The sequence below is a fragment of the Engraulis encrasicolus genome, chromosome 20 (genome assembly GCF_034702125.1).
Source record: "Engraulis encrasicolus isolate BLACKSEA-1 chromosome 20, IST_EnEncr_1.0, whole genome shotgun sequence".
Classification (NCBI taxonomy): Eukaryota; Metazoa; Chordata; class Actinopteri; order Clupeiformes; family Engraulidae; genus Engraulis; species Engraulis encrasicolus.
In genome coordinates, this window is record NC_085876.1 from 36463104 (window position 1) to 36484144 (window position 21041).

Below are 21041 nucleotides of genomic sequence, written 5' to 3' on the forward strand. Positions count from 1 at the left end.
AACACGCTGTTACACTGTTTTTTTCCCAGCATGATATGTGTTTTGCTGCTATTACACTAAACACACACTATGAGTCAAAATGAGTCTGTTTCTCACCCACAACCACACACATATACAACACACTCTAAGCTACCAGACTGTTTACGCTGTTTGGAAATCCAGATTCACTTCATTGGTCAATTGTCACGCCAATGTTCCACATCACTTACACTACCTATTTGCAGCCATTAATGCAACTGGCCTATTCTAGATGCACTGACTAAACCATTAACTTGCACAGACTGTACTAAGTGGACATCATGGAGGATATGTAATGCTAACAACAATGTAGCCACTTCATCTGCAGCAGAACAGGCGCCCACCTGCATTGAGAAGGCATGACGTTTGCAATAATTATACAGTGATTAACACAGACAAGGTCTGGCAAAGGACAATTCAAGGTAGTCATTATTCTCTGCCTCGTTACACAAGAGAAGATGATTGCCTTCCTATTGTTTCTGCAATACGCAGGGATAATTATCTGAAACTTGAGGCTGTTTCGGAAGATGTGTAGGTGTGTGAGAGTGCACATCTGCTTTCGGTGAGCATGAGGATGGCTGGCGGTCAGAGAGACAGTGATTTCAGCGGGAATAACTTTTTTTTGTGTGTGTGGTGTTATGTTAAGTTTGTATGTGCCCTGCCGGTGTGTTTCTTGTACAGAGCTCCTGTTGCCAAGCACACACAATTATTTACGGGTGCACGGATCAGTTTTCTCCGTAGCTAACCGTGGCTAAGCCCATTTTGTTGTGCCTGTTTGCTCCAGACCACATGGCATTGGCTACAATACATTTACTGCCTCTCTTGAAGTAAGTTAAAAACCAAACAGGCACATAAACAGGCAATCGCCTTAGTGCAACTAGCTAACTAGTGCTTGCATGCATAAAAGTACTATGCCATTCACTGTGTGTGTTGCTCTGACATATTTAGCTGGTAGCTGTCACAGACTTGATCTATTGCAGTCGGGGTAACATTGACGCCTGGACTTGAACATGAGCTGAGGCATTTCACAATCGGCAGTCACACATGATATTATGTGCATGGAAGCATAGGGATGCACAAATGACATAGAGCCAATGATAATGTTGTGCAAGACGACATAAATTCTGTGTCAGCGTCTTCCTGATTTTAATTTACTGAAATTAGTCTCTCCTCTTATTGCTTTTGCTCTCTCTTTCTCTCTTCCTCTCACAAACACTAAAAGCTAACGGAGCTTGGACAGCAGTAGTTTCACAGAGAATGTTATGGCAGCTACCAGAGGTGGACTGGATTCGAAAATTAGCCCGGGCATTTTTGGTTTAGCCCAGCTCCCTGCATTTCTATGACATTACCATTGCCTCAATTCACGGTGTATATTAAAGATACTCAGTGCAAATAATCAACACTTAGAGAGTACTATGGGACCAAATACACTCCAGAATGTGTTAAATTGACTCTCTAAGTGTTGAATTAACACTGCATAATTTACTGTGTAGACCAATGGGCTGCCCCATCTAAATTGAATTGAAATTGATCTCTAGGACATAAAAGCAACAAAAAAGCTGTTTGATAGAACATTTGACTATGTTACATCCTATTTTTTCAAGTCTTTCTGCTTTCTTTTTGTGGAGTTAGAAACTTGAATGTCAAAATTCACCCTATCCCGCAATGGTGAAGAATCTTTTTTTTTTTTTTTTCTAAACTCGTGGTTCTGGATGGTAATCCGGATTACCACCAAAATTTAATCACTTGTTCCTCTGGTCATTTCCAACAACCCCACAAAAATTTCATCCAAATCCGTTCACGACTTTTTGAATTATCCTGCTGACAAACAAACAAAGAGACAGATAGGCAGACAAAGAGACAGACAGACAGACAAACCATCGCGACCGAAAACATGACCTGACAGTAACAACAACAGCATCCGCCCGAGGACTGTCGGCCCACCGTGAAAATGCCCTGTATGCCAAATTACCAGTCCAGGCCTGGCAGGTACAAGAAAGTACTGTACATCCTCTGGCCTAATAATGCTCACCGTTCTATACGAAAAGCTTTACTACCATAGCACTAAACTACTACGACATTACACAGAGCCTTTATTAATCATCTTGACTTGGTCATTGCCATTCTGATACCAAATAAACTTATAACAGAGGCTGTGTCTTACGTAAGCAGTGTTGCCAAAAGAAAATCAGCCAAAGTCGCTATGGGCTCGCTGAAAAGTCGCTAGAAGACGTCATGACGTTATGTATGCTGTCTCAGCGTCATGCACAGATCTACAGAAAACGTGCCCACATGCCTTCGTCTACAGTAGAAATGGGCGGTGCTAGCTACTTTGTGGAGATCAGAGCTAATCTGCAGCCTTGCTTAACCGTGGGAAACGCTTCTGAAGATGGCGCAGAGTCAGAATTATGTGGAAAAACAATGCGTTTTAAAAAGTCGCCAGATGCCCCAAAAAGTCTCTAAAGGCGCTAGATGAGTTTTTTGTCGCCAGGGCCGTCAAAAAGACACTATATCTAGCGTCAAAGCCGCTAATTTGGCAACACTGTACGTAAGAACGCATGTCCCGCAATATCTGCTAATGGCCAAAATCCATTATGTTGCCTTGTTTATTTACTTTGTTTACTTTTAAAGTACTTACTGTCTACTGTAAGTGTTGGGGTTTTGGATGTAGTGTATGTACCTTCTCTTCAATTTGACTTTAACCCAAACATGACTGAATAGAGCTAGAACTGTTCTCCTCTGCTTTCAGAAGCACCTTGGGTGATTGGTCTTCAACTCTTAACATCAGCCCTCACTAGACTCCCTCGGCTCGGAGAGGGTGCAAGTAGAGTAGGATGTGGTCCACCTTCTACCACCAGGATGAGGAGAGAGGAACCGCGGGCCCTGGCATCCAGGGCGGTGCCAAGGCAGCAATGGCAGGGGGTTTCGGTGCTGGTGGCGTCCGTGGACACAAAGGACACAAACGCAGGGCACACGTTTCCACCTCCTCCACGACCGCTGGCGGCACCGACGAGGGTGGGATGAGTGACCGGCAGGAGAGCAAGATCAAGCTGGCGTTCTTCGTGGCGATCGTGGGCATCGTGCTGAGTGTTCTCGGGGTGGGCACCGAATTCTGGGTGGAGCTGGCGCCCCCCAAGAGCTTGTCGGTGAACAACACGTGCCTTGTGGCGCACTACGGCCTGTGGAAGAGCTGCACTAAGGCTGTCTGGGTGGCAGACGTCGACCCTGAGAGGGAGAGCTGTGGGCCTGCAGACATGCCTGGAGGTAGTAGGCCTACTAAATCATCTGCATGTATCATTATAGTAGAATGTACTATGTCAAAGTAGTAGATAGTGGCAAAAGTAGCAGTAGAAGTAATAGCAGTAGTATAAAGACAGTATTCACTAGAGTAGTAATTATGATCATTATCATCGTATGATCATATGATGATTATCATCATCATCATACTCATCATAGAGTGATCGACAACACTGCCACAGAGTGTACTGTGCACACAACAAATTTGGATTCATGCCTCACTTGCGCAAGGGGTGTTGGGACAGTACCATGTTCAGGATACCTCAATTATTTAGAAGGATGGTGGAGAACACTGTTTAATTACTTCCCCCTACCAACCTGCCGACCGGCTACACTTGAGCTACAAGCCTGAAAACCAAGCCATTTACCTATGACTGCTTGGGACTCACTAGTTTGACGCCGTGTCGGCCCGGATGGGCGGGATTTGGGTTGTGCGGATGGGCGGGATTTGGGATTTGACACGGCGTCAAACTAGTGAGTCCCATGACTGCCTATTCTATGAAGGATGGTGCTCAATATGCTCCCACTGCATTTCCCATTTTCCTCCTTTGCATGGTCTAGTGTATGACAATACAAACCAATCCCTCCAGCATCAAGTATCAGTAGACAACATAGTCTCCTGGAAGAGGAGAACAACCTCATACATCTAGGTAATTTATTAATATATTATATAGCCTATTATATTTTTTATACCGTATATGAAGAGTTTGCAGGCAACTGGCATTATTTTTGGAACTTGAACGTTCCAAGCTTCTAAACTCCATAAAGAGTTGCATACACCTCAACTCTTTTGAATATCTTGGACATTGAAAAATGTCATTGCAGCCAGGCACATTGTTGTAACTATGGTGCCAATTTGTTCTGCACAGCTCGGACAAAGAAGATTTCACTAATTTTGCTGAATGTTCCAAGCTTTTTAAAACTCCAAAAAGAGTTGCCTACAACTACGTTCTGTTGAATATCTTGGAAATAAGCTAAAACACCAATGCTCATCATTGTACAGTAAACCATAGTGTCTATCTGCGCTAAACAGCTTGGCAAAGTAGATTTCACTGAAAATAACCAAATGCTACGCGGTGGCTAATGAGAGCATGGTGGGGTCTATTGTTCAGGGAGAGTTGTGCTTACACTGCCTGCGTTTCAGGCTGTATTTTTCTCACTTCACCTGAAGTACAATGATCTCAATTAGACCTGTATTGCCTACCAGAGCAGCACTGGGCCACACATTAAGCCTGCATCAACTGAGATCTAGGTAATTACAGTTATCAGGAGCACAAATGCTGGTGACGCAGTCACACTGCTGTAGTCTACCTGGCCGGCCTTCACCGTTACCCTGTTTCCCCCCCACATTTCTCCCTCTCTCTCTCTCTCTCTCTCTCTCTCTCTCTCTCTCTCTCTCTCTCTCTCTCTCTGTCTCTCTCCACTGCAGAATCAAACTGTACCTTCTTCAAGTTCTTCACCACCGGAGAAAATGCTGTCCTCTTTCAAAAGACGACAGACAAGAGTGAGTCAGCCAGCCCTCCTCTCCTCTCCTCTCCATCCAACCCCCCTCCTCTCCTCTCCTCTCCTCTCCTCTACTCTCCATCCAACCCCCTCCTCTCCTCTCCATCCAACCCCCTCCTCTCCTCTCCTCTCCATCCAACCCCCCTCCTCTCTCCTTCACTCCCACACAAATCCACACATCTCTCACTCTTTCCTTCTTGCTCTCTTCCGTACCTCTCTCTCTCTCTCTCTCTCTCTTCTTGGCCTCCCCTTCATTCTCTCCATCCTCCTCCTCTCTCCAGCTGTGGATGTTGAAAATTCCGGATTCAGAATGTTACATTGACATTCTGACTCAAACCATTAACGAGGCATCCTTCAACCTCAACCAACACTACTACTATTACATACGTACCAGAGGGAGATTTGCTGTGCAGATCTTGATTCTGTAGGGCGCCTAGTGAGGGAATGGGGACAAGCAATACACGCACTACATTTTGCATTGACAGTCCACTACTTGGTCCAATATTTTGTGGGCATGCATGCATTTTAAATAACAAAACATACAATGATTTTCTTGAACATAATGGGGACAATAGTTTATATTATTCCAGCCTGTGATGTAATGTGTATTCATGACGTGATGTGTATTCACCTCCTACATTCGTCAATATCTACTTCAAAGACACTATTGTCACTTGAATGTTCTGTACAGGGTCTGCTTACCTGAGAGAAATTTTAATGTAGGCCTATTGAGAACCTTCCATACAAGCAAGTACTTAGAGATAAGGTGATTGCTAATTACATGTACATGAAGCCCAATAGGTAAAGACATGGGGTCTCTGCAAAGATTGAGGTCTAGCTATGAATGTAGGTCTAGGATTTAGCTGCATCATTAGTACGTTTGAAAACACTAAGGTGACACTAGTATTGGGAATGTCGGTAACACTTTACTTTACGGATCGCTAATAAGGTGTTAATTTCATACTAATTTCTCAGTAATTTCAGTCTAATTTTATGGTAATAACTGCTTGTTATTAGTAATAACAGCAAAATAACCATATGGTTTCCGGTGCAATTACACTATAATTTCTCATTAATAACAGCAAAAATAACCATTCAGTTTCCAGTGCAATTATGCTGTAGTTTCTAGTTAATAGTAGGCTAATGGAAAACAGTACTGTGTGTCATCATAGTAGTTAGGTGGTAGGTATGCCAGTAACTAAACGGTATCAGCCGAAGTAGTTTCATACTAATTAGGCTACATCAGGGCCGTAATGTGCAATATTTCCTCTTCCTATGTTATTGCATAGAAACGACCACCCAAGCATCCTTGTATTATTTCTGCTTAATTACCTTGTAAACAATTGAGTAGTTATATGGAAATAAGATAGAATCAGGGCCGTAAAATGCATTATCACCTATTCCACTCAATTTTATGGAAATTACATATTTTCATGGTCTTAAAATGTCTTATTTCTTATTTCCACTCAATTACTTAGTTATTATCATTTTTAATACAATATAGACTAGCCTACTATGAAGTGATTCAAGTACACAGACAAACACATTGTGTGCAAAACTTTATTTATTTTTCCAATCAGTTAGGCTATGAGATTCATGTTCACTGATGTGAAGTTGTCAATCTGCCACCATCCAGAGGAAGTCCTGTGAACACAAACAAACAGAGAAGTCAACTGCAAGACCGGTTTCACCACGTTTATTTTTTATGTTATCAATTCACCATCGCTAAATTTGCTTCTGAAATGCAGTACCATGTTAAATGCACGTTGTAAATCTTCCTCAGGCTGACAACATAGCTGATTTACAAAGGCAAACTCTAGCACCTAGCTTCAGTCATTGAAAACATGGTGGGCAGAGCTAGCTAGTGGTTTCCATTGTAAAGGTACTTCTGTATGCCGTTTCATTTCCAGAACAAACATAAACCTAACACTAACTCATAAAACATGTTTGCATAAGGCTAAAGTAATTCGACGATTGAAGGTGGATTAAATCAACATCAAGACCATTTTAGCTCACCTTGAAAGTTACCCTGGTTGCTGCCTGCGTGCGACTGCGAAAGCACTGTGTGGTGCGTCTCAAACTCCACCCTTGTGTGTCAGGGTACTCAATTAAACAACGTCAGCGTCTCTGAGCCATACTGCAAGCAGAGCGGGCAGCGTACAACTAGAACGAGTGTGCTTGAAGTACAGAAGTATACTGATTGGGACGCTCCTGTTCTGCAGTAACCAAACTTTCGTTGCCTAGCAACAACAGGACTCGCCGCCGCCACCGCGAGCTAGTTCAACTTCAGTGCAGCAGAGCCAGGCAAGGTAAGCTTCCTGACAACGAACTTTTAATGTAGTTCTAGCTTTAACCTGCTTTCATTTTGTCTCTGAGCATTGAAGGATTTTAACTGTATACATTGCAAACACGTCTTATCAGCCGTGTTTGTGCTGAAATGGCATAGCCTACAGAGGTACATGGAAACCACTAGTTCTAGCTAGCTCTGCCCACCATGTTTTCAATGACTGAAGCTAGGTGCTAGCTAGAGTTTGCCTTTGTAAATCAGCAACGATGTCAGCCTGAGGAAGATTTACAACGTGCATTTAACATGGTACTGCATTTCAGAAGCAAATTTAGCGATGGTGAATTGATAACATAAAAAAATAAACGTGGTGAAACCGGTCTTGCAGTTGACTTCTCTGTTTGTTTGGTTGTGTTCACAGGACTTCCTCTGGATGGTGGCAGATTGACAACCTCACATCAGTGAACATGAATCTCATAACTGATTGGAAAAATAAATAAAGTTTTGCACACAATATGTTTGTCTGTGTACTTGAATCACTTCATAGTCTAGTCTATATTGTATTAAAAATGATAATAACTAAGTAATTGAGTGGAAATAAGAAATAGGCCTAAAGGGCCGTACACACACGTCGCTGCTAGTTACTCGCTCAGCGGATGAAGTCAATAGAATGTCTACGTGTTCCAGCGAGTCTCGCTGGCGAGTAGGCGAGGAGAGTACAAGCGATGCGATGTGGGCGGGTTCCGAGATAAACTTATTTTATCTTCGAGCGACGCGAGTTAAGCGAGTAACCAATTGGAATGCAGGATACAGATTATTGACAGGTGACGTTGCCCCTGTGGTGTTCTGACCACCCAACTTCTGCACGCCATCACACTTTGAAGTGTTGAGGAAAATACATACAATACAGTGTACACCATCAAAGGCTCATATGCATGGTTGTGCACAGCACACGATCAACGTTAAACAGCTTATGCCTACATTTAGTTTCGTACGGACGTTATTGGCGCGGACAGCGGGAACCATGACAACCAGTAAACAAAATCACCCAGAGCGAGTGGCAAGTAGGCGAGTGAGCAAGTAGCGAGTAAATAGCAGCGACGTGTGTGTACGGCCCTTTAGACATTTTAAGACCATGAAAATATGTAATTTCCATAAAATTGAGTGGAATAGGTGATAATGCATTTTACGGCCCTGATTCTATCTTATTTCCATATAACTACTCAATTGTTTACAAGGTAATTAAGCAGAAATAATACAAGGATGCTTGGGTGGTCGTTTCTATGCAATAACATAGGAAGAGGAAATATTGCACATTACGGCCCTGATGTAGCCTAATTAGTATGAAACTACTTCGGCTGATACCGTTTAGTTACTGGCATACCTACCACCTAACTACTATGATGACACAGTAGCTGTTTCCATTAGCCTACTATTAACTAGAAACTACAGCATAATTGCACTGAAAACTGTATGGTTATTTTTGCTGTTATTAATGAGAAATTATAGTGTAATTGCACTGGAAACCATATGGTTATTTTGCTGTTATTACTAATAACAAGCAGTTATTACCATAAAATTAGACTGAAATTACTGAGAAATTAGTATGAAATTAACACCTTATTAGCGATCCGTAAAGTAAAGTGTTACCGGAATGTCGCTAATTTGTGATCTCTTAAGTGTCACCACCTTACCAAAGGTGATCATTAGCATATTTTATAACACTACGATTCTAAGTATTACGTGTCTACATGTTGAATATGTTGACAGAAAGCTTATATCTACTGGACTGGACATTTCTTTGTCTCAAACTACTGTAAGTGTACTTGGCAAATCAAACTAATTATGATGACTTGTCACATGTTGGCTAATGCTAGTGTTGTGCTTACCTCTGCAGAGCTGAGTCAGGCGTCAGGGCTGTTAGCCATCTGCAGCCTCTTCATGATGGTCATGGGAGCCGTATGCATCAGCATGGCCATCAGCAAACGTGTGCCTTTCTTCGTAAAGCCAGCCTCGGTCTGCTTCACACTGTCAGGTAAGCACTGCAGCTAAAACCCCCAGTACATACGTGAAGGTCTAAATCTTAGTCAAAATCAACCTAAAAGCAGAGCATTGCACTTCTTTCAACATTGGAGGTCGGCCAAACGTATCGCACCATAAGCAGAAGGACAAATTGGTCATCCCCACAATCACTTTAACGATGGTTTGGCAATCTACATTAAAGGAACAGACCACCCTTTTTTGATTTTCACATATTTGCAGTATTTCCCAACATTATTCATGAATGTGCATATCATTTTCGTCTCAGTGTTTTCAGTACTTAGATTTATTGGATCAGAATTATTAGCATAGCTTAGCATAATCACTGGAAGTAACTGGTATCTTTAGCATCAAGCCACAAGTGGTCACTGGATGGAATTAAATTGCCGTTTTACACTCTGGTGAATTTTACATTAATTTTAAAATGGTTTATAAGTACATTTGATTGTGTTTTATTTTGTACCATAGACTTGCATTGCTATGCAATAGACCACGAATAGACCAAGCGCGACATGAGCGATTTCAATGACGGCAGTAATTGACTTTGTAGTGAGTCGCGCAACAAAGGCGATTCGGGTGACTAGAGGCAATTTGCCAACTTGAGCGACAGTTTGTAGTTGTACTTGAGTGAGTAAATTGGCTATGATGCGAATGGGAATGTTGGAATGCTTGCATTCCGCTTTTAACGGACATACTCTGTCCCTTCTATCGCTCATATCGCTCTTGCTGCACAGTCTCTGTCGCTTTATCTTGTCGCAGCTTCATTACTATACTGATATAATTTTGAATCACCACACAACCCAAGTGTTACATGACAACTACAAAATTCAAGTACCTCCTCTATTTACTTATGTTTTTCAGGTATCCTGATTCTTCTATCAGTCATCATATTCCACCAATCAGTGCTGGCCTTGTTGGCAAGTGATCACACAGTGCCGTTGCATCATGAGCTCTCGTGGTCTGTCAGCTGTGTGACCTGTGCTGGTACGCTGCTTTTAATTGGAGGGATACTCTTCTTGATCCTAGCCCTGCCGTACAGTCCCTGGCAGAAATGTATGCCGAATAAGGATGCGGAGAGATAGTTACTGTAGAACTGTGAAACAGGTAGGCTTTTATATGTGTTATGTATGCTGTATGGAATTATTCTATTCTATTCTATTCTATTCTACTATATTCTATTCTATCCACAAGTTTCCTGGAGTGGTTACTGGGGAAAGGCATTTACAGTGGACAAAGTTCTGAAGTGTCTTCGTTGTGATCAAATGGGCTCAGGTGTTTTGCGCTTTCAATTGAAAGGCTCACCACGTTATGGTCATTGGTATGGATCTACACATCTCCGGAACGATGTGTGCAATGGTATGATGTCAGGGCCATTTACTGTAGCGCAAGGGATCATGAGGCCTAGGAAACTTGTGGATTTAGATTATGTTCTATTCTTCTCTATCGTATTCTATTCTATTCTATTCTATTCTATTCTATTCTATTCTATTCTATTCTATTCTATTCTTTATTCTGTATGACGTCACACTGCATATCTTTCTACTTGAAGGTGTGTGTGGTGGCAGTTGAGTGACTTTGGAATAGTGCAAAGAGTGATTTTGTCATGTTGAATTTAAGGCCTGAAAGTCTTTAAGTGTTCTTTTTGTATTTATTACGTAAACATTCCATGTATCTTTTTGACAGGTTAATGTTGTTGTACTATATGTACCAAATGATTGTTATTGTAGTATGTTCAACGTGTCCTCTTCAATGTTATGGCTGGCGACCCCCCGTGCATAGTAGTCTAATGACCCCTGCGGCATAAGGACACAACTGTCATAAACATGTCATGGCAGATGGCTTCTGACAACGTCAAGTGATGGATGTCATTAGTTGACTGTAACTACGCATCCTGGAGACGGATATGTAGTGGTGTCATGGAGGGTCCTGAGTTACCAGGACCCCAAGATTAAGCGGGGGGCCCCCACTAGGAGTATGAAATTGCATGGGTCCCACTAGTTTGACGCCCTCTCGTGACTTCACATGGTAATCAAACAAGCGATTTAAGGTTAGGGTTAGGGTTAAGGTTAGGGTTAGGTTTAGGGTTAGGTTTAGGGTTAAGGTTAGGGTTCGGGGTTAGGTTTAGGGTCGTATGACGTAAGCGGTAAGTACCGAAAGGGCGTCGAACTAGTGAGTCCCAAATTGCATAGACTGCGGAAGCAGTGGCCTAGGGTGGGAGGAGGGGAGAGGCATGACCCGGGGAATATTTTGAAAATGTATACCGTTTCAGAATTAATAAAATGTACAGCCTTACATGTATATCAGTAGTGTGTGAACTCTTTATGTGTGTTGAGGTGAGTTGTCAATGTCCAGCAGTGACACCAGAGATAGTAGGATTCTAATATTCCGCATCCTGTTTTTCTCTCTGTTGACACCATCTTGTGGTTATTACGGCCCGCCTTGTTCAAATGCGTTTTGTGGTCAATGTGTAACTGTGCTATGATGGAGGGTTTTAGACCATGGGATTGTTTGTGCATAGGCGCAAGGGACTGATGCTTACTCCTGTTGATATGTTATTACAACCAAGCATTACAGTAATCATATATATTTCATATCATTTATCGTTAAACATACAGGCTTGCTGGTGAGCGATCACAGCAATATGACACTACTTCATGACTGGGCAGTGAGCACTGATTGATAGTGGGTTCTACAGATTATGTCATGACATGTTTATGTTAACCTAATAACTGTGACGGTTATCCCGTCATGCAGTGATGTACCCATGGCATACTGTCAATTAATGTTTGATACTGCTCCCTCATACAGTAAATAAATCAGACTCTGTTCTTGTTGGTATGTTGCATTTGGAAAAGTCATTTTAATTATTTTCTTTCCTATAATTTAGAACTTTGTAATCTCAAATGTCTTATGTATAGTGTAATTAATTATTCAACATGACAACAATGATGTAACACTTTAATAAATATGGTCAATTCACAAATAATACACTACAGCAACAAAGCACTTTACACTGATAACAAATGCAGTCTGAGCACCAGAAGGCGTGTGCGAAGACCAACCTTCAGGGCTACAATGTTCAGCCAAAATAGCAGAATTGATGTTCTATAAAATGTTTGTTGGTCTGTCATTTCCTGACACGTCTTGTTTTGGGCAGGCCAAATGAAAGAGGATCTGTCATCTACATGTGAATAAAAACACTGTGACATCATCCATGTTTTTCTATTGGTCAGTCTTTTGGGTGGAGGGTTGCAGACTCAACGATATCAGACCCCACACATTGGGAGAGCACTGGCAGACTTAACAACATCCTGACCTTTTTACGGATTTTCTCTCTTTCTGATTCCTTCTCTCCTTTTCTATGTTCTATTTGTTGCTCATGCTCATGCTCATGCTCATGCTCTACTCTCTCTCTCTCTCTCTCTCTCTCTCTCTCTCTCTCTCTCTCTCTCTCTCTCTCTCTCTCTCTCTCTCTCTCTCTCTCTCTCTCTCTCTTTATAACACACACACACTTTCTCTCTCTCTCTCTCTCTCATTCTGTACACACACGCTCTCACACACTATCACATTCGTTCCCTCTCTCCTCACGAACTCGCTCTAAATTTAGAGCATGGCGAATCGTGATAAAGTGGCTTTGAGAAACACACAGACCTGGATCCGTGGATCTGTAAACCCTGCCCACTTAAACCTTTTTTCCCTCTTTTTTCCCCCAACCCTGTACTGTATGTTATTATTCTCTCAAATCATAAATCTCCACATTGACAGACATTATAGTCTCTGCTATACTGTCTTCTATCCTCAATCCTTAACATCACAACCTACACTCCAACACCCTGACTCGCTTGCTCTCCCTGTTCCCAAAGGCCCCGGCAACTTCAGCTCAACACTGGGGGGGTCAAAATTGTAGAATGTTGTAATGACTGAAGAGTGAGCGTGATATAGGACAACACTGAACATTTTCATTACTATTGAGTTGTTTTTGCCCTCCACCTTAATCTCTGGGGGGTCAAAATGCTCTGTGTGCCCCTCTATTCGGCACCTATGCCTGTTGCAGTTTTCCACAAACCACTGCACCTTGTTATTCTCTCAAATCATGAATCTTCACATCATAGTAGCGCCTACTACAGTTTCTTCTATCATCGATCCTTGACCCCACATCTCAGCAATCTAACACCTCCACTCTTCCATAGCTCTCCTTGTCACCGTTTTCCATCTCGCTGTTGGTCCAGCTCTCCGACTTTAACTATCCTGCCGCCGCAGACATGAGTGTCTCTGCCTCCGCCATGTTTACCCTGTATTGGGTATCGCTAGATTCCTTGGAGCTCCACGCAGCAACCAACCGACACCACCTTCCAGACACCCCTCCCCCCTGCCTGAAGCCCCACATCTCCACCCCATTTCCACCCCCCCTCACACTGTCTTCACCTTACAGCTATCTCTCTCTCCACTCCTCCAACCTGATACGACTTCTTAGCGTCCCCCCCACCCTACAGCTGTTTCTGTTTTCCCTGCAACAAGCCGGCGGCCCACTAACCCTATCTCACGTTCATCACCAGCTCTCTGCAAGCAAGCTTATATATATATCTACTGTATCCTGCAGCATGATCTCACCTTACAGCTTCAGCCTTTCCTCAGAACCCAGCAGAGCCGGTTCTGACCTCCATGGGGGGGCCCTACGCAAAATATAGACATGGGGCCGTTTTGAATTACCATGGTGGGGTAGACTGTTGGGGCCCCCTTACAATGGGGAAATTTGGTGGGGCCTTAGGCAACTGCCTAATCTTGCTAATTGGTAAACTGCCTCTGTTCCCCAGACCGCCATGTTTTCACTGCCTGTCTGTCACATAGGGCAACCAGCTGTCTCTGGCTTTCTGTGGACAATCCCCAATTTCCGGGAACACGGTGGCCATTTTTGATGGCCTGTCGTCACTTGGAAAATGCAACCAAACCTTTGCTATTGCTGATTTTTCCAGATAAAACCAGTATTTTGGTGATATTTCCTTTGGAAATCAGAATCTTTCCAGGCGACACAATCTCACCCCCGACTCAGCACAAGTTGGCACTTTGACCAGGTCTTAATATATAACACCATATATCATTGTGACGCAAATGGCAAAGGTACCCCCTTTTCAGTGGGGTTTACTTTTCAGTGGCTGTTAAGTTTAAGCAGGGAATGTTTAGGTGTACAGTCAATCTGTCCTTTTGCACCAGGGAACCTTTGGCATCGTTTATTGTGGAGGCTTGGTCAAAAATATTCCTTTGGCGTGATATACTGAAGCAGTGGGTTTGAGACCGTGTTTTTCCACAAATAGTTTCCACAAGGAAATACAAGGGGAATCACACCTCTTGCGGTCTGGACACCTCAGTGTCACATGTAGCTACCTAACGCTCCATACCCCCCAGCTGTCTAGGTCTACTTCTTCGACTCTACTGTAACAACCTCCCTCATATTCAGCATCAAGCCACTCCACATATAGCCAGGCTGTGCCCTCCTAGTGACGCAACACTTTCAGCGTTGCAACTAGTCAGGTCAAGAACAATGCAAGTACTTTCTGAGTTCCCGAAAATACGGGAAATTATCCCACTTTGTCGGTAAGCAAACAGCCATAAGCAAACCAAGGAAGGCAGGTCAACCATACCATGTGGGAAATGCTGATTGTTATGCTCTTGGTCAGACCAAGTCTCAAAGAGATTTTAAAAGTCAATGATAATCAGGCCACTCCACATATAGGCTGCTATATTCTCTCGTTTTGCACCTCAAGCCCTTTGCTTCCTCCACCACGGCACCCTGGAGCCTTAACCAGAGATTCTTTAAGTATATAGAGATATGCCAATGTAATTGGTTGCTATGGGCACCTAACATGACCAGGTTCCGGTCTGCCTAAAGGGGTGTGTCATAATACTCCTAGCATTGAATAGAACAGTCCTTAGGTCTGCCTAGGTCTGCCCAAAGGGGGATTCCCCCCCCTTGCAATTATAGAACCCGGAAACAATGGGCCAATGGAACCTCTCTCTCTCTACTCTCTCTGCCTCAACTGCCTGTCACATACAGCGACTTACCACTATCATTTGCAACCCCAGGCTCTCTCGCACAATCTGTTCTCTTGATCCCCCCTTCCCTCATGGCTTCCATTGTAGTGAAATCAACCTTGTGGCACTGTACTTGTTGTTGCTACCCTGGCCTAATGGCCCCAGGTTAACACATAAAACCCCCCACCTTATCATCATCATTAACACACGGTCGAACAACCACGCACGCACTCACGCACGCATGTACACACACGCACACACACACACACACACACACACACACACACACACACACACACACACACACACACACACACACACACACGCACTAGTTATTTTCTTTGCGTTCTTAACCCTTCGCCTTATTTTAGGCCTTCGAAGCATGCGGAATGCAGCAGAGACATCAGCCAAGACATTAGCTCAGCCAGACAATACATACACATATGTGCACGTGCACACACACACACTCATGCACGAACATGAACTCATGCAATCATGCGTGCACCTACATGCATGTACCCGCACAGAGATGTGCACAAATACAGAAACACAAATAATGTTCAAAGGGGGACATAAAACATGAAAGGGGCAAAGAGAAGGAAAAGAGGACGATAAAAAGATTGAAAGAGACAGAATATGAGAGAGAGAGTGAGAGAGAGAGAGAGAGAGAGGTCGACCGATAAGCGCACAAGCTATTTGCCTTGTTCGACACACACGATGGAAATGTGCACTGCCCTCTGCCTCAGTGCAACCAAACACCGGCTGCCCTGGCCGAGTGCTATATATCAAGTTTAATCCCCCCAGAATGCAGTTGGCTGGCCCTACGCATCAACCTTTGAACGAGAGGGTGTTCCTGTTGACTGGAGAACCGTGGGAGGTGTGTGTATGCGTGTGCGTGCACGTTGGTGTGTGTGTGTGCGTGTGTTGTTTGTGTGTGCGTGTATGTGCGTTTTGTGTTTGTATGTGTACTTGACAGTACAGGAATTGTTTATCTACAGTAATTCAGAGTTGATGGCTTCCGCTTGTTAGTGGGGTGGGCAGCAATATGACACAGGGATCATTTGTCTTTCACCCCCAATTTTCTAAATGCAAACAGCTGCTAAGCAGTCAGACAGCCGAGATAGCTAGTCCCCCCAGTAATGAGTTGTGCCTCTCAAACCAAGAAAAGCTTTTTAACAGTATATCATGTTATACCAGGCAGTGGCATGGGCGCAAGCATTCTGGACATGAGAACAGTATAGTGAATATGCATTTGCCAGTAGAGTATATAGAGAATACTGCTATAAGTGCTAATTTTCATATGTGTGCTGTGTTCATATGTGTGTGTCTATAAATGTGTGAGCCTAAAAGTGTGTGTGTGTGTGTGTGTGTGTGTGTGTGTGTGTGTGTGTGTGTGTGTGTGTGTGTGTGTGTGTGTGTGTGTGTGTGTGTGCATGTGTGTGCATGTGTGTGTGTATGTGTGTGTGTGCATTCATGCACATTCATGCACAAGTATGTTATGGGCTATGGATGTGTGTTAAGGTGCATGCATGTGTAAGAATGTGTGCGTCCGTGTGAACGTGCGTGCGTGTGTACGTGCGTGCATCTTGCGCACATTCATGCACCAATACGTTGGCATTAGGGCTGTAACGATACGCTCAACTCACGATTCGGTTCGTATCACGATTTTTGACCTACGGTTCGATACACCCCACGATTTCTAAAATGTATCGCCACTGAAGTTTGGAAACACTATCGCATCAAATCATAAAGTTGTTTTCTGGACTAATGGGTAATAAAACTTTGAAAGGGCGTATGACGATACTGCCTCCTTGTATCACGATACAGTATCGTGACTCTGTATCACGATTTCTCGGTTCGATACAATATCGTTACAGCCCTAGTTGGCATGTGTCGGCAAACATAAGAAGTCATACTAGAAATGGAATCACCAGAGGGGGCGAAGATGGTTTGGGTCGTGGGGGGAGGTGAGGTTATGGGGGCGGTGTAGTTGTTTGGGGGGTGGACGACTGGGGGTTGGACTGGTGGAAAGGGGGAGGTGGGGCAGAGTAGGACGTAGCAGTGGTGCTGGTTGGGAGTGTTGATGGTTGGTTGATCGGGAGAAAGGGGCGCACAGTAGGGTCGGGTGTTTGGGAGTTGGAGGTGGTGGTCTTGGTGGGTGGTGGGATGTTGAACGGGGTTACTGGTGCTGGTGTTGGTGTGTGTGTGTGGGGGGGTTGACTGGTTAATGGGTGGCCTGGCCCCCCCACTCGTAAGTCATGTGTCAGGGAAGCCACTTGCTGATACAGCAGCACCTCCTCTTGGGTCACGGTCAGCTGTCCCTGTCCCATCTCACAGCAGGGGACAGACATACGGGGGGGGGAGACAGGCGACGGGTCAGTGGTGTGTGTGTCTGCGAGGTGTGTCGGTGCGTGTGTGCGTGTACGTGCGTGTGGGCATGTGCATGTGTGTGCGTGTGTGTGTGTGTTGTCAGGGCAACAGGAGACAATTTGAGGACAAGCAGGTCACATGCTGGTCAGCCAATCAGTGAAGGTGATGGCAGCGCTGCCAACTCATTAAAAGCCCATCTAGCTTGTATCCAGAGAGCACAGCATTCTCAGACGACGTCTTCGTTCCAGCGCTTGTAGCCCCTTAATGCGCGGCGTACCTCCTGTGGCACGCTGTAATAGACATTGAAATGTAACTACCATAACACTACAATACTATGACACAACACAGGCCCTTTAGTAATGCACCACGACTTGGTCATTACCATACAGGTAACAATGAATTTATAAAGCCGCGCCTTAAGGGGTTAAATGACAAAAATAGGGACGACAAAGTTGACAAGTTTCCGTCTCTCCTGCCATTAGAGTGTGAGGGGGTGTATTGTTATGGCACATTATAGAGAGGCATCATCATGAAGAAGTTATTTCCGTGTCAAATAACATCCTCAGACGATGTCTGCATTACTGAGCTTTTAAATAGAAGTATAATGGAGTTGTGTCATGCTTACATCTGTTGTGAGGAGGGTTTTATGGTATTTTTATGGAGAGGACATATTATCACAACAAATCTAAAAATAGAAACAGTAGGAAATAAATCCCAGAGCATGAAATCCCATTAAGACGTTTAAGTGTCATTTTTACGTCAGTGAAAAAATGTGACAGTAGAAACTTTAGATTATCTTACTTTGTAATGGGAGCTACATGCTTTCGCGATTTCTTTTGCATCATTGACAACATCACATCTGGAATTTAACAAGGCATTGGTGTGGATGTGTGTTATGGCACAGGATGAACATAATATGAAACAGCCACCCACATCTGAGGTTTTCACAGTTAGAAACACGATTGCAGACAGTCAACCTCATTTGTAGAGTGTTACACTGCAACTATGTTTTTTGTTTAACCCATTGATGCCTAAAGCACGTGCAAAAAACGCCTGCTGAATGCCTAAGCCCTTGTTGGGAAAGTTGCCCTCAGCCTCTCTAAAGGTTAAACAAGATGTACGAGTAAACACACTAAAATGGGTTGATTGAATTGTAAAACTCTGGTGCACTGCATATTGCCCTAGCTGAGGTCATAGTGTGAACACAAACCTGTGTTTAGGAACAATGATCCACAGGGCTTCCCATGACCTTGGGGTCACAAGGGCACGAAAACACGACACCCTGTCATCCCTTTGACCATTAAAACCTCAACCGCTCCATTATCTATATGGATACCCAGACCTCCTCTGAGACGCACCTGATATCAGCCCTCTTTAGAAGGGAATTGTGGCGGCGGCGGCGGCGGCGCACGTAGGTTGCAGCAGCCCCTTGCTTTCCCAACTTTCAGTGTTTATTTGTGTTAAAATGTGTCTTTCGGAATGTCTATCGTCGGAAAATATGTCGGAACGCACGTACAGTCGGCAACAGCTGTTGCAGATAAGAATGGACAACTTAAGCAATGTATTGGATGTACCAACAGAGACCCTGGAAGAACTAGGAATTCTCCGGCGGCATAGGACTACATCGGACCCGTCTGCCTTGCTATGCCGACGCCGAAGAATTAGGAAAAGGGGCAAACGAGGTGGCGTCGAGACACGGCTTGCAGCCAACCCAACTCGTCCAGCAATACCATCAATTCTCTTGGCAAACGTCAGATCTCTGGACAATAAGATGGATGACATACGGCTACTAAGATCAGCGAACAAAACCGTGAGGAACTGCTGCGTTACGGTGTTTACCGAATCATGGCTGAACGACGGCATACCCGATTCGGCTTTACATCTGGAACAACTAACGTGCCACCGAGCGGACAGAGCCCTTGCAGAGAAAAAACGAGGAGGAGGAATATGTGTCTACACACATGATGCTTGGTGCAATAATGCTACGGTAGTACAGAGGCACTGCTCTCCACGAGTGGAGTTCATGATTATCAAGTGCCGACCCTTCTATCTACCCAGAGAAATCTCCGCTATCCTATTAGTCGCCGTCTACCTCCCACCCAGCAACAAAAATGGCGTCAAAAGCGAGGCACTGAACGAGCTGCATCGGGGCATCAGTGAACAACAAGATGCACACCCAGATGCCTTCACAGTGGTACTAGGAGATTTCAACCACGGAAATCTCAAAACAGTACTTCCAAAATTTCATCAACATGTCAACTTCCCAACAAGAGGACAAAACACCCTGGACCTCGTTTACACAAATCAGAAGAGAGCATACAAGGCAAAGCCCATCCCCCACATTGGATCATCAGACCACACGACAATTCTGCTACTGCCAGCTTACAGACAAAAGGCAAAACTCACCAAACCAGTTCTGAAGGAGGTGAGAAAATGGCCTGAGGGAGCCATCTCACGACTTCAGGACTGCTTTGAAACCACAGACTGGGACATTTTCAAAACAACTGCCACCCACAGCAATCACATTGACATTGAGGAGTACACAGACACCGTGACCTCCTACATCACAAAATGCATCGATGATGTTACAGAAATAAAACACATCACTACCAGGGCCAACCAGAAGCCATGGTTCACAGGAGACGTTCACCGACTGCTGAGGGCCAGAGACAAAGCCTTCAGAGCAGGAGACGTAGCTGGCCTAAAGACAGCAAGGGCTAACCTGTCCCAGGGCATCAGGAAAGCAAAAAAGGAATACTCAGACAAAATAACAACACACTTCAAAGACAGCAGAGATGCACAGAGCCTGTGGCAGGGCATACAGGCCATCACGGACTATAAGCCTGCACCACGAAGCTGTGACAACAACACCTCTCTGCTAAACGATCTGAATAGTTTCTTTGCCCGCTTTGAAGCACAAAATGACACTCACCCACAGAAAACTCCCCCTCCCCCCCATGATCAACCCCTTTACCTGTCCTCTGCCAGTGTTAAGAGGACACTGGCCACCATCAACCCACGCAAAGCAGCTGGCCCAGACAACATACCAGGCCGAGTGTTGAAGGATTGTGCAGAAGAGCTGAAGGATGTCTTCACAGACATCTTTAACATCTCTCTGGAGCAAGCAGAAGTCATCCCATCACTTTTCAAAGCTGCTACCATCATACCTGTGCCGAAGAAATCATCACCATCATGCTTCAATGACTACCGTCCTGTAGCACTGACGCCCATAATCATGAAGTGCTTCGAACGGCTAGTCCTGTCACACATCAAAGTCACCCTACCCCCCACCCTAGACCCCTACCAGTTCGCATACCGAGCCAAGCGATCCACGGAGGATGCAATTTGCTCTGCCCTCCATCCAGCCCTCACCCACTTGGACAATAAAGACTCATATGTGAGAATGCTGTTCATTGACTTCAGTTCAGCATTCAATACCATAATACCACAACAACTCATCAGAAAACTGGACAAACTAGGTTTCAGCACCTCCCTCTGC

At 44.3% G+C, this 21041-nt stretch overlaps 1 protein-coding gene across 1 annotated transcript in view; it reads left to right on the top strand.

Moving 5' to 3' along the window:
* The window catches only part of cacng6a (calcium channel, voltage-dependent, gamma subunit 6a), a 12619-nt gene extending 273 nt beyond the window's left edge, over positions 1–12346 (top strand). The window contains exons 2-5 of the mRNA XM_063185868.1: positions 2768–3282; positions 4745–4819; positions 9000–9137; positions 10004–12346. Of these exons, the coding sequence (XP_063041938.1) occupies positions 2853–3282; positions 4745–4819; positions 9000–9137; positions 10004–10224 (864 nt within the window). The 5' untranslated portion in view covers positions 2768–2852 and the 3' untranslated portion in view covers positions 10225–12346. The remainder of the gene's footprint in view (positions 1–2767; positions 3283–4744; positions 4820–8999; positions 9138–10003) is intronic.
* The last annotated feature ends 8695 nt before the right edge of the window (positions 12347–21041 follow it).